Here is a 23,811-nt window from a genome sequence, read left to right as displayed (position 1 = left end):
ACAAAGGGGGTCCTCCCAGAAAATACGGCGAAGTCCAAGAAAGGCACCCGCGGGCGCTCGCGTTTATAGTGGAGGAGATGTATCTCGGATAACGATGGCGTAGGTTTTCAGGAGTCCTGGGAACTCATGTCTTGACAACTTGTAAATCTGCAGTGTAACCCAAACGCCTACGCAGGCGGACTTCCTGCTTCCTGCCATCATGAACACTCCTTGCCTCCTCGGAATCTCGCCGACGCTGCGATTTGCGATTTTTATTCTTCACGCAAGGTTAGTGCGGATTCTAGTGCACATTCCGATGCCCACGATCCCTCTCGCCGCCACGAATCACTCTAGCTCTACGGGGCGAACTCCGTGAACTTACGTCCCGTCCGTTGATTCTCGTGTACCAAAAATCACCACGTTAAGACCTTCGGTGGACCGCACGTTTCACGATAAAAGCTCGCGTACATCAATCCGTATTTACAAGCCGGTATCGCGGTTGACAGCGCCCAGGCATTTCACCTGCGGCACCATCCCCGAACGCTGACATGCATGTGCGCCGCGGGGCAGCGGTGCCTGTTCGCACACACCTGAGTCCACCACAGGTGCGTACGCGTAGGTCTTGGTATGCCTCGGGTGACAATATATGGAGTTCGCGTCTCGTATGTATGCCCTGTTATTGTGTGTAGTCTCGGTTCCTGCCAGGTACGACGCTCGTGTGCTTTTTTGAGGCTACGCCGGAAGATGGGCATAATTAGTCCATGTGCGGACTTTGCAGCTTCCGAGTCCGTGTTTGCCAGTTGGACGCGTACCAAGAGTGTCGCCAGAAATATGTGTGGCGAAAGGAAGGAGGTGTAATATTGCTTAGCACGGCAGTGGTACGACCGCTAAAACGCAACAATTTCAAGTTCTGGCTGGCGGGACTCGCATGAGTACAAATTGACAACGTGCGAGTACATACTCGCTACCCGTAGAGCTCGAGTGTGAACCGTACGAACTCGTGACAAGGAAGCCACAATCTCTGATAGTAAGAAGCAGGGACATGTGTCGTGATATATGGAACAACTTGAAGTACGTATACAGCGGAAAGTATCGATCTACCAGCCAACTAAACTTCTCTCGGCGGCAGTACCGAAAGCGCAGACTCGGATTGGTTTTGAGGCGCCAACCTCACGTATGGCAGCTCATTGTCCTTGTCTGGGCGATACAAGGCAACAAACATCGTCTGGAAGAAATCCTAAACTCTTCGAGTGAGCAAAGACACACCACAATCAAACAAGGAAGTAAATAAATGACTTACAAGCCCAAGAACATAATCACCCCGGTCCCCTCCGTGTATCAATGACCCGTAATCCGGGTCGGATTTTTGGTACATGAACGGCATTGTAGTTCCGGTGACGGTGACTTCATTGCGGCCCTCCCCGCGAAACACGAAATCGATTTCAAAGTCGTCGTCGCGCTCAACCTCCGAGATCGTGTATTCGAATTTCTCCCGGGTAGCAGAGTCGTCATTCGGCTCGGCCAGGAAAATCTCGTCTCTGATCATCCTGGCGGCCTTCTTAGGGAATATCGATGAGCTAGCACCTGTGTGTAGCCAAACCGGAGTCATCAACCTGATCGCATATCGAGGCAAAGCCTAGATGTACTTACCTGTATCGAGAGCAAAAACAGTACCTTCGAGATTGATCGTGCCGTATGGCATACGCGATTTGCGACTGTCTTTACGATCGACCAGGTAAAATACCATCCGCAGCATCTCAATGGACCAAAATAGGAAAAGGCCGCCCGTCGGTGCTGTCGAGACTGGAATCCTGTCCGAGAACGTGACGTTCTGGCCAGGAAATTTGTTAATCGACAACCAGCTCGAGTCGATGCTATCGGACCCGGGTAGCAAGTCAATATAATGTCTTTACCAGGGGAACATAAAAGCTCAACGCACAGTCTATCCACCCAAGGAGGGCGCATTCCGAAAATGAGAATATGGCCCCCGTCGACGAAATCAGACTGGAGGCTGCCATCAGTCATGGCTGTAGTCGATAAATGCCTGTAGTTGACTTACAGAGTCGCTCAATTGCAAAGCCTGATCGGCCAGAACAGACGAGAATGCCTGCAAACATGTAAGTCAGTGATGTTCAGCTGCTTAGGGCGAACGGCATCTGACCCTTTCAGCCCCCTTACTGGGAACATTGTCTTGCGTTCTGCGATTAACATCATGATGCAGATCAGCTAATGGTCATACACCTCCAAACCAGACAGGTGAACGAACCGCATCAGTCCTAAGCCCAATGAACCATTCGTGTAGTCGCCGGCCGTGACCCTGTCAACCGCATACGCCACAGCGAACTGATAACCCTCGAACGACATAGGCACATTCCAGCGCGATCGATTCCAGTTGTAGGATCTTTTCACGGTAAAGGGACGGGGTTCGCGCAACTGCGAGATCACTGTATGTAGGGTCAGCCAGAACCAGTCAATGTAGAACTCTTCAGGCGGATAACTCACAAGCTACTCCCTTGTCATGGTAAAGGACATACGGGGGATACGGTGGAGTGAGGTCTTTCGGGGGACTTATCACGTCCCATCCATCTGGTTTTGGTATTAGCGTATGGTGCTTCCTCGGCAATGCCTTCCAATTCGACAGAGAGATCTGCGTCGGACGATTGGCAGCGTCTCTTGACTTCGAAGCCTCGGCGCAGCAATAGTCATGACCCAGAATCCAGCTGGTTGAGGTAGGCAAAACATGAGAGAGCCCGTTAGTCAAGACTCGACAACATGCAACCAGGGAAACGCACGTGATATTCGATGCTGGCAGGGAATGAACATGTGAGCATACTCGGCGTGTTCGAAGCATGATGAAGGCCCACCAGTGTCGACGTGTAGTTTGAAGCTGCTGTTCTCCACTCCGTCTGGATAACTGTCATCAAACTGAGGAATGGTCTTGTCAAGTGTCAGTACGGGATCAGCTCCTGACAGCAGAACATGGTCGCAAAACCTGGGCACATACCAGCTCGAGCATATATCCCTGTCCTAACATGACAGATACGGCATCAACAGGCAGTAATCAAACACGATACAAGCAGACGTACTTTCGACTACGAAGTCTCTGAGTTGAGCATCGAAATCAACTTCAACCAGCTCGCCTTTAGAAAAGCCACGTTGCGATACCGTAGCACGACGCTTCACTTTGTTGAGGAATTCTTTTGGAGAGTCCGGTGGCGTATCCGGAGGCTCAGAGCACTGTTGTAGGGATCTTACACATCAGCAAATGAATGCCGGCAGATGAGGAGATCTTACCTCCGAGGATGCGGACGAGGGAACGCTCGGCGCCGACGACCTCGCGGAGTCTTCTGTATCCGACTCGACGCGACCCTCAACGGCAGAGGAAGCAGGTTCTCCGGCGGTATCTGCCGACGAAGTGACCTGCGATGCATAGCCCATCATAACGAAGGGTTTGAGCGGATTGACGTCCCCATTCCAGTATACTCCGGGTGGAGAGCCCTCGGTCCATTGCAATCGCTTGCGCCTGACATCGGCGGCACGCTGGATACGCAATCTATGAGCCAGAGAGACGAATGACAGTATCTGGCTACGCACACGCTGCAAGCTGGTTGCCGGAAGAGGAGGTATGAGAAGAAAGACGAGGGGATGCTCCTGGCCGTCGTTGTCGGACGGCATGTTGGGCGCATGGTCGTTGAGAGGGGGAGTTGGTTCAGCCATGGCAGATCGGGAAGAACGTCTGACTGGAGCGTACGGCAACCGCGCATCCTTATATACGCCACCACGGGGGACGGACCTTGAATTTTGGTTTTTTAGTCGACGTGACAGAGATAAATGGGAGTGATGCGACCATCCATAGCACAACTCACCGGCGGAGGCTCCAAAAACCCTCTCGTCACCTTCCTGTTCGAGGAGATTCCAAGCAGCCATCCTGTCCATTGCCCATCCGATCGTTGCGCGGATCACTGTCAACGCCCAACAGAGGATCAGTTAAGTTCACCACGAGCACCACAAAGACATACCTGTATCGCGAGGTCGGTCGAAATGTGACACATCGACCAGGATAGAGAATGTCGGAGCGGAGCGGCAAGAACCTCCGCTCTCGGGCTCGACCCAAAGCTCCCGCAACCACGCGAGTCGCGTGCGTAAGTCCAGGTAAAGCGCACAATGGGGCACATCCTCAGCCTAGAGCCTCTAGAACAATAGGGTCGCGCTCCGAGCGGGTTCTTCGGACAAATTTCCAACAGCCCTGATGCCTAGCGATAGCCAAAGTGGGCCGCTCCGTGGGCACTGAACAGCGCGCGTGCAGAGGACCGCGGTCACCCGCTCGCATCGATAGGCATTAGCGCAGGAAGCAGGGGGCGGAAGCAGGACCCAGGTCTCCATCACGGTGTGAACCAGGTATCCAGATGGGGGCAGGGCCTCCCGAGAAGCACCCCTCTAATCCTCACCGCAGAGTGGCCCAACCGGTGCCCAGCGCGCCGGGGGTTCGACATCGATCGACTGGCTCCCCTGTATCTCCATGAAGAACAAACGCATGATGCGTATGCAGCAACAACTGCGGGCGGAGTGCAAATAGGTCCGCACAGCTCGTAGACCGTGTGCCCAGTACTCAGCCGACAGGACCTGCCCCGCCACATGCATACACAACGCAAGTATGGGAGGCAGTCAGAACATGCGCCCGCCACATACAGCATCTGTCAAACCTGAATGCGATGGGAAAGAGTAGACGAGCCGAGTACAAAGCCTGCGGACGCCACACAACGCAAACGGACTCGCAGATCCAAGGAAAGGAAGCACAGCCCGCGAAGCCAGCGGAGCACCGCGTACCTTCCCGGGCGGCCCCCAGAACACACGAGAAGCATCGTAGCCGGCCCATGATGCAACGAAACGCGCACACGACGGACAAACAACAAGGACGGTGCCCACCTCGGACGAGTACTAGCTTCAGAACCGCACACACGGTATCTTCGAGCGAATCGACGCGCGCCGCGCGGTGGACACATGTGTACGGCGCCCGTCTTCTGTCCCGGGTGTGTCCGCCCGGGCGGCCGTGCGCTGCCACGGGTGTCCTAGGATTACGGGTACCGATCGACCTTGCCCGGATCTGGGGGCAGTACGGTGCAGTCAGCGGTTCGCTCGACGCTCGACGGTGCCGTGAAAGACAGACACTTACGCGGCTCGTGTTCGTCCATGGACCCACTCCCCGCCACCGGCGGAAATAAAGTACACCCCCAAGCCATTCCCAGGATGATGAGCAGACATGGACGCCTCCAAACGCCCACGCTACGCCCGAAACGAGCAGGGCCAAAACCGTCCAAACAACCCACGCCACACCTGAGATGAGCAGAGACTACGGGGCCCTCCAAATCACAGAGGACCCCCAGGTAGATGATTATACAATCCGCGCGAGACTACAGGATATTCCGGGTCCGTGTACTAAAACGTACTGCTACTGGCGCGCAGCCCTGTACCAGGGACAGCGGCGGGGCGAGGGCGAGAGAGACTATGCACAACGTGAATGAGATGAGATGGGAGACAGATGAGGGGAGAGATGAGAGACGGCGGGCGAAATTCGGGAATTGAGATAGCAGTGCGACGGCAGAGCGATGGACAGCGAGAGGAACGGGAGCGGGGAACAACGTGTATGGAGGACGACGGTGGCGGCGGCATTAGGAACGCGAGCGCTCACCCAAGCGCATGGCCGAGCGTCACCGACCCAGACGGGATGCACGAGCGCACCCACTGCGTCAGCACCGGGTTCGGGAACGGCGGGGGCGCCGCCGCCAACACAGGCGTGAGCTCGACGTCAGGCATCACGGACTCCAGCGGCAGCACCGGACTGGGGGGCGCGAAGACCGACGGGGCGCCGAGCCCAGGGCCCGAGCACCCGGAGCCACGCAGGCACTCCAGGAAGCTCTCGTGCACCGCGCAGCCGGTCGCGCCCAAGGGCGGGTTGTGCGATATGGGGTCGTCGCTGAAGACGGGGTGCGGGACGGTGACGCCGGCGAACCCGAAGCTGACGGGGTTCGTGCTGTCGTCGTAGGATGACATGCTCGGCTGGTACGTCGTGGGCGGCGAAGGGGAGGGAGACATCGATTCGGCGTGGAGCGACGGGTCGAGCCACGACATTCCGAGGCCTGCGGCGTCCATGCTGAAGTCGGGCTGCATGGTGCTGGCGTTCACTGTAGGAGTCATCTGCGGCACCATGTCTGGTGTGAAGAAGAGCGGTTCCGGAGTCCACGGTGGCGAGGAGAGCGCACGAGACCGGACAGGCGTACCCCAATCAGCAAGGCGCTGGGGATCGGCAGGGGTTCCGCGTCCGATGAACGAGACGCCGTCTCTCGCTGATGGTGGATAAGGCTCGAGACTAGACACACGGATGGAAGACAGACGGGGAAGGCGGGGTGTGGTGGATATCGGGGACGCCGGTGTATCGAGGATGAGTACGCGTTCGTACGCCACCTCGACGACATCTTGTTCCATGTCTTCGTCGTCGCTATCCTCGTCGTCTTCATCATCGTCCTCACTTGAGCTTTCCGTTTCCATGCATGTGTTCCCATCGGCGTCAACAGAGACGTATTGGGAGGGCGCATAGAGCTCGAATTGGGTGTGGCGACTCTCGTGTGCTGTGGCGGCGGTTCCCGGAAGCTGTTCGGCGCTAAATACAGGCGCCGGCGTGGCTGCTGCGGCCGTCTTCGCATCCGCTGCGGCGGCTTCAGCATGGACGACAGCACGGAACATGTCTCGGTAGACATGTTTCCTAGCGGTATGATGTGTGTGAATAGGAAGCACGGGAGATGAGGAAGACAGACGACGCCACAGAGCGACACTCACAGGTGTTCGACACGTTCCTGGCAGACAACCTTCCAAAGGGTCGGATCCGTCGAGTCTGCCGTCCGATGTCTTCGATAGATGGGCTGGCGACAGAGTGGGGTGAACACAGGGCCATGAGGGTCTTCGTAAGATGCCTCTAGCTCCGGATCTGCCGGCACAGGCTCCGGTCGACGGGCGGTGGCGACGGGATAAACTTCAGTGGGCGCGGGATATGGCCTGTTTTCCTGACCACGGTGGACGCAAGACGGCGGCGAGATCTTCTCCGTGGCAGCGTCGGGGACGTCAATGCCTGGCTGGGAGACGAGAAGCCGCTGGCGCTTCGCATATCGAAGCTGCCGTGGCGTCTGCTCTTCCTCGTCTGAATGGGCTTCGGCGACGACAAGCTTGTATCGCGGGAGATCGCGCTCATCAGAGGTGGCAGGGAGCCGTTTGCGCTTCGTGCCTGCTCGGACGGGCACAGCCGCAGCCGAAAGGCTCTTTGCGCGGTGTCGTGAGGACGGGACGCTCACACGACTGCGGGGCTTGTACGACTCGCGCCGAAGGGGCGTTCGAAGCGTGGAAGCTTTGACGAGTACGGTAGAGACTTGGACGAGAGAGACAGGGATGCCGTTACGGCTGCTCACGGGGGTGGGTAAGCGGGGACGATGGGAGATGCGGGGCGAGCGCCGGAGAGCCTCGACGGGCGGGGGAGGCACAACGAGCGCCATGCTGGAATGGTGTGGCTAGCGAACGACGCTGCGCAGGGTGGAAAGTGATATATTGATGTGTTCTGAACACTCGCTGGCGTCGAGCGTTGCGGCGTGGTCGCTCTGCGGGGCTGGTGGCGACGGTAGCTAGGAACATGGAGGCGGTGAGAAAGGCTGGGACAGGGCGGGAGAACAGAAGAAGGTTACGTTTGTGGGCTGGCCTGATTGGGAGGCGGGCGGGGAGGAAGACAGGCTGGGCGTTGTGGGTCGGAAGCGGACGAAATGGAGGTGCGAATGGGAGATCGGGGTCGGATATCGATGATGCTCGCGCCGACAATGGGGAAAGAGTCAGGAGTTCAAAATTGCCATGTCAATCACAGAGCCACACGCCACGTACCCCCTGCTCACGTAAGCACTGCCGAGATGCCGCCGCCTCCCCTAAACACTTCCTCCCTCGGCGTCTGCCGTGCGCATACGCCGTATGCGTGTTGTTTACCAGCGTACGAGTCTTTGCTCGAGGATTGTAGAAAACCCCGCTGGAGGGACAACTGGAGAGACGACCCCGGCTGCTGAGAACGCAAGGCACAGATGCGACGGCGACGGCAGATCATCTGGGCCTGCGCCCCGGCAATGCCACATCGCGAGCATCCGGTTCAACACTTCTCAGTAAGGCAATCGCTGTAATATATCCTCCTCTTCCTTCCCGATCTATCGGCCATATATTTCGCTCTCGTTTTGGCACACGACCTCGTGAGACCACACCATATTCGTGCCCATGAGCACGACATGGTATTGAGCAATTCAAAGGTTAGTGCTATTGCTCTCCAAGATTGTCCGCGCTCGCAGAGCTGATCGCTGCCGAAGTGGTTAGATGCTCTCCTTTGATCGGACCGCTCACTCGGAACCCTACTCAACGCCGGCAATACGTTAAAATTGTCGCCCAATCCATAAGACTCCATAGGGCGATCACCATATTCGAGATGCATCAGTGCCGGTCGCCCGCAGTCTCCTATATAAACCAACTATCGGGCATCGGGGCCCCTCCGCAATCCGCCTGGACATCGCTGTGCATGGCGAGAGATGCGGTACGTTCCGTTCATGTGCGGACGACATAGAAGGTTGGCGCGGCCTACCTCCGCTGACGCCCATATGGCCTTCCTCTGACAGAACGCTATGTGTATCTGGATGTTCGCATGGAACAGATCTCGCTTCTGCGACAGGCCGGCGCGTTCGCTCACGGCATTCCTAGTAAGCTCATCCTCAATTCCAGGCCGTCGCCTTCTTCCGCGGGATATCTCAGTGCGAACACATGACAAGTCCTGCTGCGATTCCGTTGGTACCTGTTTGCTTTTCACTTCGCTTACGGCGGCTAACTTTCATCAAGCACCTCTGCTCAGTGTTCAGTGCTCGTCGCCTAACGCGTTAACGGCTACCGCCGCTCCGTTTTCATTTCGCGCGCACACAGCCTTACGATGCACGGTCTCAAGGTAGGTGATTAAGAGATTTCCCTCGTCCTCCCTGACACCTCTTACATAACATTTCGTACTTCCAGGGCTAGGTACTTCTTCCGCTGGTCCCGGTATTCGCGCGCGGTCTCCCTACCATTGCCCTTCGAAAGTCAGGCCGTTTTGCTAGGCGCTATGCTGCTTCGCTCGTATATCTCTGCTCTTGACAACCGGAACTTGGCTCGCAAGCTCGAATCCTTTCTGCGTTCGGCCATCCGTCCAAGTGCAGCTTCGTGCGCACTTTCCGCTGCTGCCACACGCCCAGCCAAACCCGCAAACTCACTCTACCGGTCCTGCACCCGTCACTGTGGTTCTCAACGGCGAGGCGAGCTCCTACAACGCCGACGTCCTCAGTCTCTTGCTGGGGCTGCAGAGGGGCCTGTTCCACCGGGGCGTGTGCACGACGCATCTGTTCGTCAGTGGTCGTGATCCCACCTCGGGCGGTCTGTGTCCTGTCGTGGTCGGCGCACGGGCCCGACGCAGCTATCATCTACATTGGCCGCCGACGGATCACGATGTCAAGTAGCTAGCAGAGCAATAGGACGTCCCCTACCTTGTGGGTGGTGGAACTTGCGGTAATAGTAGTCTCGGCTTATACTACATATGACTGGAAATGCCCGATGTTCATCGAAGTGGTGTTTTGCATTTCGGAGTTCTAATTACGCACTAAGCAGTAGCGAGGCGTCGGCGGGCGCTAACAAGATGCGCGGCCTACCTCCCATCCTTATCCTATACGTACCAATACGATGTCGACGTTGAACGGCCTCCTTTCGCTCGATCAAGACGTTCTGATGCTCATATTTGAGCTGGCATACATCCAAAGATGTCTTGGTACACTATCTTCAACGTGTCGCTGGATCCGTCAATCATCAATGCCTGTTCTTTTCGCCCGGATCTGCATTGCGCCGAATGCTCTGACCCCGCAGACTTTCATCGCAAGCACCGTCAGACCGCATGTGCAGTACGTTTCTTCCTGGAAACACATGCATACGACCAACTGACCTTCAGGTAGAAATCTTGCGCTTGTCGACGATGGCTGGCCCTACTCCAAAGACTACAAAGCATTATTGCATCGGCCCCTTCACGAAAATCTCAGCCACAAATTCCTTTTGACCGCCTTGCGTGGGATGGAACGGCTGCGAAACGTTGTCATAAATTTCAGCCATGAAGACGCCCTGCCATTCTGGGTCCTCGACGCCATTCTGTCCATGCCTCAGCTCGATTCTGTCCGATTCGGTAGATCAATCTGTCTCCCGGGGGAGCAAGACCTCAGCATTACCAAGCGTCTACGTCTGACTGGTCCCGCCGCTCCTCTCACTTCCTTCCGTAGACCTCTTCCAAGCCATGCGGAGTGTCTACGGATATCGGCCGAGGCGGATTTCCTACACTGTCTATTCAAACAGCTGCACCGCACGCTCCAAGTCGTCGAGATTCCAAGTCACACCGCGCCACTGTGAGCATTTCGGAGCAATGATTGGATATACCTCCGCGAGCTCGTTCTACGTGGGGGGCCGCGACGCTCGTCTTGCGCCTTCATGGCCGAGAACCTGACGCGAATGCCGAACCTGAGAATCCTCAAGCTCGAACTGGCGCAATCCGAACGAACAGGCCCTCAGTACATATTCCCTCCCGGCTGGGCAGGCGGATGTCCGTGGCCAAAGCTGGAGGTCCTGTTGGTCGCCAATCCGCACCCAGACGACGAGCTGTACGACCACTTGCCATCTAGCCTCGAGGAGCTCACCCTGCGATGCTTCCCCCGGTACTACACCGTGAACGGCCCGAAGACTCACGACGTCCATAACATGGAGAGGAATCATTGGGCCGTGTCCCCGCTCACATCTACCGAGATGCTGCGTCTCCTGCGGCGATGCGGCGGCTCACTTGTCCGTCTCCGGTACCTCGACATGGAGTTCGTAGCGTCTTCCGAAGACGCTCCGCTCCTGCGTTACGTTGCAGCCGCATTCCCATCATTGACGTTTCTCCAATTTTGTCGCTATCATACGGACACGGAGCGTAATGATGCGGCGTCTTGGGTAAGCACGCCTAACCCTGTAGGCATACCTGCTCATGACGTGTACGACAGGCCGCTCTTGGAAATGCCCTCATCCCCTTGACCAATCTGCGACTGCTCCGGGTCCATCTCGATATGAAATCGTACACGAACTGGGAGGAGAAGGTTAGAGGAGCAATCCTCGCACTCGCACAACCCCTCAGTCCCACCGTTCGGTATGTATGCTGGCTACTACAGTGGGGAGGATTCAACGACTGGGAACCGTATCGCGCTATCCGCGATCCCACTACTAAGGAAGTCATCGACGTCGAGTGCGCAGGCAAGTATAAACACCTTGATGGATACCCGTACGTACCGCTGTCGGTACTCTGAGCTTCCTTTTCTGATCCACAAGTTCAAGCATGTCTGAGGCATGCAGTTACACACGCAAAGTTCGACGAACGGCGATCGAGCTGGACACCGATTGACTCCGATGGGACGGTTGAAAGACTGCGCGTTTTCAGGAGAATCGGATAGTATAGTGTGTATGCTACGCTAGAGCCACGGCTACAAGCAGACACCATCGACGGGACGCAGAGGCTCGACTTCAACATCGTTCTAAGCACCTGCAAAGCCTACCTTTCGTTCCCAGTGGTAGTGATTGCCACCTGCGAAATTGGGAGATGTACCGCGACTCCCGCCGGTCCACGTCTCCTCATTCAGACGACGTCGCGCTCTGCATCCCACCCCAGTCCGCGCGACGGAGGTACTGCGTGCGGGGCCGGATGGATCAGCGGGAGCTCGTGGCCGAACGCGTCGGCCATACCCAGCTCCATCAGGATGCTAGAGCGTAGTGAGTGCGTTTTGAGGACGGTGCGCAGGGCGGACTCAGGCTCACTGCATCTGCCGGAAGTAGAAGAGACGTCGCAATTGAGCGTCGGGCCTTTGAACGTGTGATCGCGCACTTTGGATGCAAGAGGCGCACTTGATGGTAGATGATGACGTCAAGCCGTGTCAACGTCGCTCACGCATATGGGGAAGCCGTCAGACGGTCGCCTGAAAGGTTCTGAACGTCAACGCCGCCGCCCACCACCAATGCGGACCAAAGGGATCATCCCGTCCGATGTCCTGAAAGTTGTTAGCTGGAGTAATGCGAATCGTCAACATGACAGCGATACGTACTGGTATCCGTCGATGGACTCATAGTCTTGAAGAGGCTCGACCCCAACTATGTTGCCGGTCGCGGGCTCACGAATCGCACGATGCGGAATCCAATCAATGCACCACCCCCATCGCACTAGCTGGCATACAAACCGGACGGAGGGGCTGAGGGGTCGCCAGAGGCTGGTGATAGCTTCCGTGGCTATCGCGGAGTCGTTCTCAGCCAGATTCAAGTCGAGATGGACCCGAAGCAGCCGCAGATTAGTCATGGGGCTGAGGGCATCTCCAAGGGCAGCCTATTGTATATTCCGTCAGTAGAGTGACCTGCAGGACTTGTCCGTGCTTACCCAGGGAGCTGCAATGTGCTTTGAGCCCTTGCAGTAACGCAAGAATTGGAGGAACCTAACTGACGGAAATGCGGCTGCGATGCGGCTCAGGAGCGCCGTGTCTTCCGAGGATGTCGCGAATTCGATATCGAGGTGTCGGAGACAAACAAGAGTGCCGCATCGGCGAAAGATACGTAGCAGTTCGTGAGACGTAAGCAAGTACGAATCCCAGCGTTGGTGTTCCGCGATCGCGGCCTCCTGAGTCTTCGGGGCGTCCAACGCAAAGTGTCGGGGGTAACATCGGATTGTTAGCTCTTGGAGGCCGCCTGGCAAGTGCGCGAATAGTTCATCGTCCGGGTGCGCACTGGCCACCGTAAGGACTTCCAGGTTCGGCCATGGGCAGCCGCCCGCCCATCCAGGGGGACATATGGGCTGAGGACCCGCTCCACAGTGCTGCGCCAGCTCGAGCTTGAGGATGCGCAGGTTCGGCATCTGCATCAAGTTTTCGATCATGAACACGCGGGATGGACGTCGCGGTCCTCCGCGTAGAACAAGCTCGCGAAGGTGTGACCAGTCGTTCTTCCTAAACGCTCTCAGTGGTGCAGTCTCGCTGGGCATCTCTGCGACCTGGAGCGTAGCGTGGAGTTGCTTGAAGAGATCGTAGAGCAGAGCCACCTCTGCCGGCTCCCGTGAGTACATCTTGTAGCTTGGAAGAGCTCTTCGGAAAGAGACAAGAGGAGGGACAGGGCCGGTGAGCCGTATATGCTGGGGAGTGCTGAGATCTTCTCGCATCGAAAGGCACATAGATGGTCCAAATTCGACGGAACGCAGTTGAGGAGTTGAGAAGATAGCGTCCAGGACCCAGAACGGCAGGCCAGATGAAGTAACGGCGTCGCGATCGACTACGACAGTCTGCAGTCGTATCATTTCACGTAAGGCACCTAGGAAGAACTGGTGCTTGGCGTCGTCTTCAAGCGCGCCACAAAAGTGGGTCCTCCGTAGGTCGAGGTGGGGCTGGCGATCACGGTTGATGAGCGCGAGAGTTCTGTCGACGCGTCAGTGAGCTGCATTGAAACTTTAGGATCCAACACAGACCGAATATATGGTCTGACGGTGCTCAGGGGGAAGCGTTGCGGGGTAAGGGCCCGCGGCCAGAGGCAGATCCGCGCGAAGAGAACGGGGAGAGATAGTTGGCGGATCCAGCGACATGTCATGGAGAGTGGCTGCAGACATCCCTTAGCATAGGCAGACTCGAATATGAGCAGGAGAATATCAGGATCAAGCGACAGGAGGCTGTTTGACGATAACATGTCCCGGGTAAGGAGGAGAGCGGTGCAGCAAGTTCCGGACTCGACGCAAGTAACCCACTGCAAGCGCTTCATCGTCGTAGGCTGATCAGCTGTATTGGAACTCCGATTCAGTGATCTTAGCACTCCGACGCCTCCCAGTGCTCCACCCCATTCACCGCATCATGATCCCTTCAAGCGGATGAATATGCAACATGCACATGTTCGGATAATTGACTCGCGCACCCGACTTGTGAGATAAATAAACACGTAAACGACGTCCACTAGTACTCACTTGTCTCTCCATATTTCTGGTCTACAGAGAATCTAAGTTACGTACTGCCGCAATGCTATCCACGCGCATCGAGAGCGAAATAGTATGTATACGCGTAGAAGTCCATCTCTCAAGCACAAATCGCAACTACATAGTTGAGAGTACGATCCATTTGGAGGAATCGATGATCGCGTACTCCTTGGCGAACAGCAGCGACGGCTGACCGCAGAATTGGGAGACGTACGGCGACTCCTCCCGCCGGTCCACTTCGCCCCATCCATAGACGACGCCGCGCTCTGCAGCTGCAGCCGAGCCCAGTCCGCACGACGGGGGCACTACGTGCGGGACGGGATGGGTCAACGGACGTTCGTGGCCGAATGTGTCGACTCTACGTCCTAGCTCCACGAGAAAGCTGGGGCGGAGGAGAACGCATTGGGAGACATACTTAGTCGGAAGCCGCGAGGCGACCCCAAGTGAGTACTTCTTGTTGACGAAGTCGCATGCGGAAGCCGGGTCTACATAAGCTTGTTTTGGGCGGTGCGTGTCTTGAGCCACAGCCCCACTGCGAGGAGCCGCTCTCCTTGTTGTAATAGTCTAACACTGTCAGACTGCAACTCTTCCTTTGTCGCAGCCCTGCTTTCAGTCAACGTCGGTGTCGGGGTATGGGCACCATCTCGTCGTAGGTGCTGGAACGGATGAGTTAGAGTGAGCAAAGATACTACAACGATAAGAAGACGTACGGGTAGCCGTCAATTCGCACATACTGGCGTGCCACGTCCTCGATTCCGACCATTTTGCCGGTGCTAGGATCGCGGATCACGCGATGTGCACGCCAATTGTTGAAACCGCACGAGCGCACGAGATAGCATACAAAACGAACTGTCGTACTGAGGGGTGATGCTAGCGCGGAAATCGCTTCTGTGGCTTCTTTTTTGTCGTTCGTGCGTTCCAGGTCGAGATGAACCCGAAGAAGTCGTAAGTGCGACAGCGGTGCAAGGGCGATCCCGAAGTCGAGCTGTCGAGCATGCTATCAGCGAAGAATAATGGGACTTCCTCCATAATACTCACCCAAGACGTACGAGCACGGTTATCTGGGCTCTTGTGATACCGATGGAACTGAAGGAACGCGAGTGTCGGGAATGTGGCTGCGATGTGGCGTAGTAGCTGCAGATCCTCCCCAGACTCCTCGAACTCGATATCGAGATGGCGAAGGCGGTCGAGCAACGTACCGCAGCGACGCAGGATCTGCAGCATGTCGGCGGACGTAGGGAGTGACGGTTCCCACCCGAAGTGACCCATGAACGCGCCCTCTCTATCCGGCTCGGCGGCCACGTAGTGACGAGGGAAGCACCGGATGGTAAGCTCCTGGAGACTATCCGGCAAGTGCTCATACAGCTCGTCGTCCGGGTGCGGGTTCGATACCGTCAGCACCTCCAGGTTCGGCCACGGACATCCACCCGTCCAGCCGGGAGGACATATTCGCTGAAGGCCTGCCCCGGAGCGTTGCCCCAGCTCGAGTTTGAGGATACGGAGGTTCGGCATCCGTGTCAGGCTCTCGACCAAGTATGCACGGGAGGAGCGGCGTGGGCCTCCACGCAGGACAAGCTCGCGCAGGCATGGCCAGTCGTGGTTCCGGAACGCTCTCAACGGGGCGGTGTCGCTGGGCATTTCTGCAACCTGGAGTGTGGCGTGGACATGTTTGAAAAGGCATGAGACAAAGTCCGCTTCGGCCGGTTCGCGCGAGCACGGCCGGTAGCTCGGGAGGGATCGACGGAATACGGTGAGAGAAGAAACAGCGGCGGATAGTCGTAGGCGCTTAGGTAATGTGGGGTCTTGTTCTGCCGGGAGACACATTGACGGACCACACTGAATGGAAGAGAGCTGAGGAGCAGAGAGGATAGCGTCGAGGATGTAGAACGGGAGACCATTGCCGAGTTCCATGTCCACGACGAGGTTTTGAAGCCGTGTCATTTCACGCATAGCATCGAGCAGGAATTGATAATCGAGGTTGTCGCGTGCGCGATGGTGTGCCACAGGCTGATGGTGCCCCTTGTATTGAGTGGGCATGAAGTAGCGCCTGGCCACAAACTCGATTGTTCTATATCATGATCAGTGGCTGGAGGTACGATACTTTGTAGAAGCATACACACCGGACATGCGGTCTGATACTTCTGAGAATAAAGCTCCGCGGAGTGATATCGCTTGGCCGCAGAGAAATCCTTGCGTAAAGGATGGGCATGGCGAGTGCACGGATCCAACGACACGTAGCAGATAGCATTCTCAAGGATCCTTGAGCACGGGCGAACTCGAGTATGAGACTTAAGACATCGGCATCGAGCTCAAGTATAGTCTTCGAAGTCGCCATCGTGCTGGTATGAAGCAAAGACGGGAATTGAGGAGGCCCGTTCGTCCTCGGCTGCGTCGCTAAGCTGCCGTAAGCCCGGACCGTGAGCCAGCGCTCACCGCGCCGGGCCATCCGCGTATCCGTGGCAAATTCGTCCTGCACCGGCTCTTGCTCATTCTTGTTGCACCTCACTAGTCGCTGCTCATTCTCAGACTCCAATGTGCAACGAGCAACCGTTCTGTGTTATCTTGTGGCGACGTCACACGGTAGACTTGGCGGATGCAACGCTCTGCGGAGCCGTTTGTAGGTACTATTTTCACCCCATGGACACCTCCGAAGGGGCGTATCACGTCAGTGGCATCGCCATCTCTGTGTTCGTCCGCTGCCTCCTTCTGACTTATTTATCAACTACAGATAAAGTGAGTAACATGATTTTTTCTACATCGCAGAAGAACATTATGCAACCGTGGGCAAAACCGGATCCGCCCGATTCTCCCTGGATGCGGCGTCTTCGCAGGAGGCATCCGAAGAACCAGACCGCCAGTGACAAGTCGTATAGGCGGTCCATGGGTCGAACCCGTTATGTGTATGAGCTTATAGCGATGGATTTGATGTTCGCCGGCTAGCTTCTCAGCGCTACCGGATCAACACTATCCTCCTGCCTCCGGTGAGTCGCAACCAATTCGCAAGGTACCTCGACCGGCTTGCCACATTCCTGCACACCGCGCGCCACATAGCGGAGAGCCGCGTTGCCTCCCCTTGGCATGAATTCTATCACGACGCGATGTCCTGCACAGATGGGCTTGTAGCGGAAGTCGGCGCCCCTATGTCTATGTGCCCCGAGATAAACGGGTCAGTCCGGTAAGCATGTGCGGCTGGCTGGGAGCTTACACCTTAACAACACCGCTGCAGGCACCAAGCATGATGTGCTGAAGCCGCCATGTACACCACCCTGCACCCTCATTGCAGGCTTGTCCGATTGAGAGGGAAGCATGTACGTTCCCCTCCAAAATGTTTGTATCTGGACTACGCTGACGCCTTCGTGTTCAACGCTCAGCTTGAACCGTCTCGCCAGAGCCGCGCTCGGGCTGCCACGATGACCGGCGCGCGGGGCCTGTGGACCAGCCGTAGGTCTTCTTGCTGGGACCGGCCACGAAATCCTGTGTAGCATCGCGCGGATTGTATAATTCACTTTGAGGGATCCTTGCGGCTAGGACGACCCCGCCATTTCTGCTTATCAGCTCACGCTGTGAATGGGTTGTTCTGAGCGATGTTCTGAGGGCGACGCTTTTGTTCATCTTCGGTGTGAAATTGGGGGTTTCGTCCTCAATTATTTCTCTATGACAGGGACTAGACGGGGACCGCGATGACCGCGTACGTATCTCTCACAGAGGCGTCGAGCGAAGCGCTGACTAGACCCTACCGCCCCCAGATGAGCAACTAGTGGATGGGTACCCGTAAACCTAGGACCCCGGGCCGTAGCAACATACGGCCGACCGGACGGACACATCCGGAACAGAAGACAGGCGGCATACACATGTGCCTACCGCACGGCGCACGTCGATTCGCGCAACATACGGTTCTGAGGCTAGAACCTGCTCGTCAGAGGACCGAGGTGGGCACCGTCCTTATTGTCCCTATTGTTTGTGTGCCGTGCGCGCGTTACATGCGGCGTGTCGTCGTGCTGTGGGTCGGCTTCGATGCGTCGTGGTTGCTGCGTGTCTTTGTAGGGAGCCCTAAGAACACACGTGGTACCTCGTCGGCTTCGCGGGTTGTGCTTCCTTCCGTTGAATCTGCGAGGCCGTACGCGCTACATGGTGCCCGAAGGTTCTGTACTCGGGTCATCTACTCCTCGCTCTTTATGTCTACGATCTGCGACAGCTGGCCAGATCTCGATCTCCATGAAGGTTCATCAATTTCCATGTCTCGCGTTCGTCAGGTTCGCTGAGGGGCAGCTTTCTAATCCGTTCATTATGGATTACAATGGGCTTATCGGAGCTCTGTCAGTGAGTGTTGTTAGATACTCACCCTGGTGTTCTGCGCGGCGCTGCATGGGAGCTTAGAGTTCATCCTCAACCCCGGACTATCGGGGCCCGAGCGGTGAGGTGCTTCTTGGACCATCATGTCCACATCTGTCTAGTTGGATCCCACCACGCCCGGGGTACGATAATAGTCATCTGCTCAGATGAGCACCGCATGCTTCTCGACGCGCGCACCGCTCTTGTTATCCACCAGCATCAGCTTCCCACAGACGATATGGCGAAGCATCGATGCGTCCTCCAGACAATCTCTTTATTGTTTCATGTTCTCGGTGGAGGACATGTGTTCCTACATGCTTCTGTCTGCCTCCCGCGTTCACTGGTCGGGACAACACCTCGGAGGTTCTCGTTTCTTCGAGCGCACGCAGTATTCAATCATACTTGTTGTGTCCGCAGGTGCCAGCGCAACGGCGGTATTGTCATCATATCCAGACTCATGGTCGTGACCGGCAGTGACAGAGGAGCCAGCCCCCGCTGGTGAGTCGTGCTACGCGTCCTTCTGTCACTCTGCATTACTGTATCTGCGTGCGAGTCACGTCGATGGACCGATGATATTTGAATTCCAATTCCAAGGTGCAGTATATAAGGAGGCGCGGCCGCCGTACACTCTCATTAATCTTTCCTTTCAATCCGCCATGGCTGAACCCACTCCTACATCAAACAATAAGACTGCCAATCCGTCAGACCGCAACCCCACGTTGCAAGACCCCTCCGACAGCACTAACGGAGAAGGGGGCTACGTTATCCTGCTTCTACCCCCGTTCCACGCGAGCAACATTCAACGTGTATGTCGCATGGTCTACGAATAGTTGTCGTCGGCCCTTGTCGCTGACAATCATCTACCCAGCGCGCAGCCGATGTCATGCGCAGAAGACTGCAGTGGTCCGAGGGCTCTCCTCCAGGAATATACTGGAACGGGGACGACAACCCGTACCAACCATTCTTGTTGAAGGATGTTCAAGAGGATGACGCGCGAGACAACACTGCGGGTTCTTCTGGAGTTCAAGATCCTGCGGTCACCAGCATCACCACGCAAGGCTTCGAGTCGACCTTGGATGATTCTTCAGATTCGGGGTCATCAGCGCCTGCTAGCCCACTCACGCCAACATCGTCCGACGTAAGGCCCCCTTCTCTCATCCCTCTATACTACACATCTCTGATATGCCACAATCACGATAGTTATCCACACCTCCTGAGACCCCATTCAAGACGTCGAGGTTCTCTGGTACAACCAGACGTCGCGGTACCGGTGCATCTCAGGATGACTCGGATGACGAAGTGCAAGGCCAGCTAATCGAGCTTGGCGCAGAGAATATACATGTGGTGAGAAGTACGTCTATTGTTTTATCAATTCCGATTTGCGCAAGCTGACACCATATCTGACGTCAGGACAGTTTTACATGATGAAGCTGGTATGTGTATGGTCCCTCCAAAGCGCACGCAGTCCACCTCGCATCGATATCTATTGACTTTGTGTAAGGTGATCCTACAGTTCGAAAGCGACGGAAAATGCAAGGAGACCGTGCTTAAGATGAATATCGACACTGGTAAGTCACGGTCGTTGTACGGTGTCTCCTTCCCGCTGGCGTGGCTGCTCACTGCTGCGTTGTTTGACAGGATCGAACGATACGTGAGGCTCGCCCATCACTACATACTACGTTTCGATATGTTCACTAATTTCTTTTCTTGGCATGCTCGCCGCTCCAGCTGGATCTTGGGCGAGGACCATTGTCAGATCGAGATTCTTGAAAAGCGTCGAAGATCCGGTCTCCCAAGCAAGATCCGTCTGCGCAAATGGCCGCTAAACAATCAGCCGTCGCGGCATCATACTTTGAAGCCTAATCCCTTTGCGCGCAATCCCGGAGATCTTGGTGAAATCCTACAAGAGCCAGGTCTACCGCCGAGGATTGCGTACAGCGACAAGTCTTTAGTCTGTGAGTTAATCCGACACCCTGTCAAGTTATTTTCGCGGTTTGAACTGATAGCGAAAAGTGATCGAACAGCTCACTGAGCCGCTCACATTCAGGGTGAAAAACTTCTATAACTGGAATTCATCTCTGCGGCGGAATGCGCCCCATACTTTTGGCTATCGGTTTGCGGTCGCGTACGCCGTAAATGACCAGATCATGCGCGATCCAGCCGACGGCATAGTAGGGCTTGGGCCACTACGGTACGATCAAATATTTGCCACTGGATGCATTTTCTATCAGTCGTCTGATGTTCCGCGTTCACTACAGCCGACAGCAGGCTTTTGAGCCCACTGCGGCTGAGAAGGTCGGCCAAATCTGGCTCCAAATTGGGCCCGAGCATTGCTGAGATTTCCGGGTCCGTTACAGGACTTCTCGAGCGTGTTGACAGAGCAATGCGTGGCGTTGGAGGGTGAAACTGAGGATGACACTGTCAGTAATTTTCAAATTATTCCGCTGACTGTAGTCCTTCCTGACGACAATCATATTTTCAGTACAACGGCGGCCATGTCCACTGTTTTGCGTTGCGCCCGGCGTGGGTTGACAAAAGGTGCGGCAATGCGTCTGAAACACATGAGACCCATGATCATAACGGTGTGGTCTCTGCAGGATCGACCCTAGCTGGTGGTCGATCAATAAGGTTCCTGGCGACATAGATTTCTCAGAGAAGATCCCGGTCCGAGAACGGCCGTCCCGCCGGAAGGAATCCCCTGGTATCCGGGACTGGGCTGTTGACATGCTGTCGATGGAGTTCTACCAACTTGTTTTGCAACGCGACGATGCAGGTGTCCCGCAGCGGCGTCGTGTGTTGCTAGGTCGGGTCGACTTCACCGAGCGTGAAGAAGGCGAATTGGGAACCGGGGGCACAGGCGTCCTCTTTATTCTCGACACCGGTGAGCACCCCGCAGTTAACCTCGAGTTAGGTACATGTTAATCTTTGATGTTTGATTTACTGAAACTAGGTGCGAGCACGACCGACTTGCCCCCTGTAGCTTTTGAGCATATACAGAAGAATATCTTCCCCGCCGCGAATGTCGGACGCACGAAGTCCTCGTTGAGGATACCCCCAGCTTATTGCAGCGATGATTCGGTTGTGGTTGATTTCGTATTCCGGGGGGAGAACGACGCTCCGGTCACGGTCACCGGACCCGGGATGCCATTCCTATGCCAGGGCCCGGACGGCAAAGGCTTACTATTCCCGTATAGGGGCTTGGGTGGATATGTCCTTGGTGTCGTAAGTTCTTACCTTTGCATACCACAAAATGCTCTAATCCTGTTCGTCTAGAACTTTTTCCATACGATGTTTGTGGCAATGCACAGGCCAGGGAACTCCCTCCTTCACGGGCCGTACGTTAGGTTGGCACCTCAATGGCCTCAAGAGAGGTACCGTCTTCGGCTCCCCCCTAGAGAGCATGACCAGAACAGCGACGGCGAAGATACGCAGATGGAGGCGACGGAGGGAGTCGAACCGATGGAAGTAGACGGGGAGCCGATGTAGGTCATGGAGGGGGAGTCGTGATAGAGGCTTGAATTGTTACGCAAACACCTTGTCCCGTCAGAATAGTATCTGAGTTTCCTGTCTCCACAATCAGATTACATCCACGACGTAGCATGACAAGTGAGCAACATAGGGACATTGGATACTCCCAAGGTACAATTGTACTGAAAGCGATGAGAAGCTACATGTGATATATTAGCTCGACTGCCGATGACAATTTCTATTGCCCAATTTCTTGCTAACGAATCCGAGGCTCTCATAAACAAGCTAATCATCGAGCGTGTTGATGCTATAGTGCGAAGATCTGTCTCGATCCAATAAAATACACTCCGTTTAACCTTCACCCACATGCTAACGTCTTCGACGATAGAGTACGGGACTACATGCGTCAAAGGTGCTAGGAATCATGAGCCACATGGAATAGCCGCATCACGGAAACGAGCAGATGACGTACCTGTACCCATCGATGCGCTCATACTGCGATGCATACTGGACTCGAAATGCTTCACCACTTGCGCAGTTGCGAACGATACGATACGGCGCCCATTCGATGAACCCTTCTTGTATGATCATCGGACATATGAATTGGACGGTGGGGCTGAGAGGCCGCGAAAGTGCGGTAAGCGCCTCTTCGAATGTTGGCGTGCCGTCGACGTCTTCTTTCAGGTCCAGATCGAATCGAAGTAGACGCAGCTTTGTCAACGGTGCGAGAGCGTCCCCCAGAGCAGTCTGTTGTGCGTGTCATTAGCGCGTACAGCCACGAGAAGCGAACATGTTTACCCAAGAAGCCACATCTTGCGCCGTATCCGTACAATAGCGAAGAATTTGGAGAAACGCCAGTGACGGAAACGCAGCCGCGATGTGGCGGAAGAGCCCAGTATCTTCCGAGGATGCAGCGAGCTCAACCTCGAGGTGCCGGAGGCGAGTAAGCGAGACGCCGCATCGGCGCAGGACGCGGAGCATCTCGGAGGACGTAAGCAGAGACGATCCCCAACGATTCATCTCCATAACGTCAAACTCCTCGGTCTCTGGGCACTCCAGAACATAGTGTCGAGGGTAACAACGGATTGAAAGCTCCTGGAGGCTGTCCGGCAAATTTGCGTACAGCTCGTCATCCGGGTGCGGGTTCGAAACCATCAGGACCTCCAGGTTCGGCCACGGACAGCCACCCGTCCAGCCAGGAGGGATGATGGGCTGTGGCCCCGCTTCGGAAGAGTAGGCGAGCTCGAGCTTGAGGACACGCAAGTTTGGCATCCGCGTCAAGTGCTCAAGCATGAACGCACGGGCGGAGCGTCGCGGCCCCCCGCGCAGGACAAGCTCACGTAGACATGGCCAGTCCCTCCTCCGGAACGCTCGCAGCGGCGCGGTCTCGATCGGCATCTCCACGACCTCGATAGTGCGATGTATCTGCTTGAACAGGTAGAAGAGAAAATCCGCCTCCTCCGGCTTCTGTGAGTACGGGGCGCCGCTTCGGAGCGGTCTGCGGAAGGATTTCAAAGAGGCGACAGGACCGGTGAGTCGAAGGTGTTTTGGAACACTGCAGTCATCTTCCAAATGGAGGCATATCGATGGTCCGAACTGGACAGAACGGACCTGTGGCGTAGAGAAGATGGCGTCGAGGACCCAGAACGGCAAGCCGGCGCTTGGACCAGTGTCTACGACGACACTGCGCAATCGTTTCATTCCACGCAAGGCATCCAGGAAAAACTGGTGGTTGGGGTTTTTGCGAAAGGCGCGACGAGATGGGGATTTATATATTTTCTGTGCATCGCGTTCAGAGTCGGAGTCGTAGTCATGATCGTGGAGGAACCTCAGGGTCCTAAGTTCTGGTCAGCGGATGGAAGTGGAATGTCGTCGATGCGTGCGCACCGAACATATGGCCTGAGGTTGTCGAGAATGAAGCTCTTCGGGGTGATAACACT

General features: G+C 55.9%; 8 protein-coding genes across 8 annotated transcripts; 3 read left to right on the top strand and 5 right to left on the bottom strand.

Moving 5' to 3' along the window:
• Positions 1 to 1,028: 1,028 nt before the first annotated feature.
• On the bottom strand, positions 1,029 to 3,696 carry TRAVEDRAFT_65572 (uncharacterized protein; the record flags this gene model as incomplete). Its single annotated transcript, XM_008041777.1, has 14 exons — positions 1,029 to 1,216; positions 1,280 to 1,563; positions 1,630 to 1,853; positions 1,919 to 1,983; positions 2,039 to 2,086; positions 2,141 to 2,177; positions 2,246 to 2,423; positions 2,482 to 2,699; positions 2,772 to 2,784; positions 2,844 to 2,916; positions 2,984 to 3,006; positions 3,066 to 3,216; positions 3,274 to 3,519; positions 3,574 to 3,696. 14 exons carry the CDS (start codon positions 3,694 to 3,696, stop codon positions 1,088 to 1,090), a joined length of 1,812 nt encoding a protein of 603 aa, XP_008039968.1. The 3' UTR covers positions 1,029 to 1,087.
• A 1,819-nt stretch (positions 3,697 to 5,515) lies between these two features.
• TRAVEDRAFT_72898 (uncharacterized protein) lies at positions 5,516 to 7,520 on the bottom strand (the record flags this gene model as incomplete). The annotated part of the gene is made up of 2 exons (XM_008041776.1): positions 5,516 to 6,739; positions 6,814 to 7,520. The coding sequence occupies 2 exons, from the start codon at positions 7,518 to 7,520 to the stop codon at positions 5,665 to 5,667; spliced, it is 1,782 nt and encodes a 593-aa protein (XP_008039967.1). The 3' UTR covers positions 5,516 to 5,664.
• A 3,019-nt stretch (positions 7,521 to 10,539) lies between these two features.
• Positions 10,540 to 11,387, top strand: TRAVEDRAFT_49038 (uncharacterized protein; the record flags this gene model as incomplete). Its single annotated transcript, XM_008041232.1, has 2 exons — positions 10,540 to 11,037; positions 11,088 to 11,387. 2 exons carry the CDS (start codon positions 10,540 to 10,542, stop codon positions 11,385 to 11,387), a joined length of 798 nt encoding a protein of 265 aa, XP_008039423.1.
• Positions 11,388 to 11,713: 326 nt separating this feature from the next.
• Positions 11,714 to 13,695, bottom strand: TRAVEDRAFT_49037 (uncharacterized protein; the record flags this gene model as incomplete). Its single annotated transcript, XM_008041231.1, has 4 exons — positions 11,714 to 11,837; positions 12,309 to 12,451; positions 12,503 to 13,526; positions 13,577 to 13,695. 4 exons carry the CDS (start codon positions 13,693 to 13,695, stop codon positions 11,714 to 11,716), a joined length of 1,410 nt encoding a protein of 469 aa, XP_008039422.1.
• A 493-nt stretch (positions 13,696 to 14,188) lies between these two features.
• On the bottom strand, positions 14,189 to 16,198 carry TRAVEDRAFT_72897 (uncharacterized protein; the record flags this gene model as incomplete). The annotated part of the gene is made up of 4 exons (XM_008041775.1): positions 14,189 to 14,556; positions 14,930 to 15,056; positions 15,110 to 16,139; positions 16,188 to 16,198. 4 exons carry the CDS (start codon positions 16,196 to 16,198, stop codon positions 14,189 to 14,191), a joined length of 1,536 nt encoding a protein of 511 aa, XP_008039966.1.
• Positions 16,199 to 16,615: 417 nt separating this feature from the next.
• TRAVEDRAFT_29871 (uncharacterized protein) lies at positions 16,616 to 17,336 on the top strand. Its single transcript, XM_008040999.1, has 3 exons — positions 16,616 to 16,735; positions 16,800 to 17,246; positions 17,298 to 17,336. Exon 2 carries the CDS (start codon positions 16,814 to 16,816, stop codon positions 17,009 to 17,011), a length of 198 nt encoding a protein of 65 aa, XP_008039190.1. The 5' UTR covers positions 16,616 to 16,735; positions 16,800 to 16,813; the 3' UTR covers positions 17,012 to 17,246; positions 17,298 to 17,336.
• Positions 17,337 to 19,059: 1,723 nt separating this feature from the next.
• Positions 19,060 to 21,889, top strand: TRAVEDRAFT_21449 (uncharacterized protein; the record flags this gene model as incomplete). The annotated part of the gene is made up of 14 exons (XM_008040889.1): positions 19,060 to 19,209; positions 19,272 to 19,541; positions 19,604 to 19,754; positions 19,814 to 19,836; positions 19,917 to 19,971; positions 20,042 to 20,054; positions 20,132 to 20,358; positions 20,417 to 20,594; positions 20,662 to 20,698; positions 20,761 to 20,823; positions 20,886 to 20,941; positions 21,001 to 21,284; positions 21,354 to 21,625; positions 21,677 to 21,889. The coding sequence occupies 14 exons, from the start codon at positions 19,060 to 19,062 to the stop codon at positions 21,887 to 21,889; spliced, it is 1,992 nt and encodes a 663-aa protein (XP_008039080.1).
• A 206-nt stretch (positions 21,890 to 22,095) lies between these two features.
• On the bottom strand, positions 22,096 to 23,615 carry TRAVEDRAFT_59453 (uncharacterized protein). Its single transcript, XM_008041774.1, has 3 exons — positions 22,670 to 23,615; positions 22,344 to 22,618; positions 22,096 to 22,286 (listed from the first exon to the last, which is right to left on the bottom strand). The coding sequence occupies exons 1-3, from the start codon at positions 23,570 to 23,572 to the stop codon at positions 22,241 to 22,243; spliced, it is 1,224 nt and encodes a 407-aa protein (XP_008039965.1). The 5' UTR covers positions 23,573 to 23,615; the 3' UTR covers positions 22,096 to 22,240.
• Between the last annotated feature and the right edge of the window lie 196 nt (positions 23,616 to 23,811).

The sequence above is a fragment of the Trametes versicolor genome (assembly GCF_000271585.1).
Source record: "Trametes versicolor FP-101664 SS1 unplaced genomic scaffold TRAVEscaffold_7, whole genome shotgun sequence".
NCBI lineage: Eukaryota > Fungi > Basidiomycota > Agaricomycetes > Polyporales > Polyporaceae > Trametes > Trametes versicolor.
This window is presented reverse-complemented; position numbering and strand designations above follow the sequence as displayed.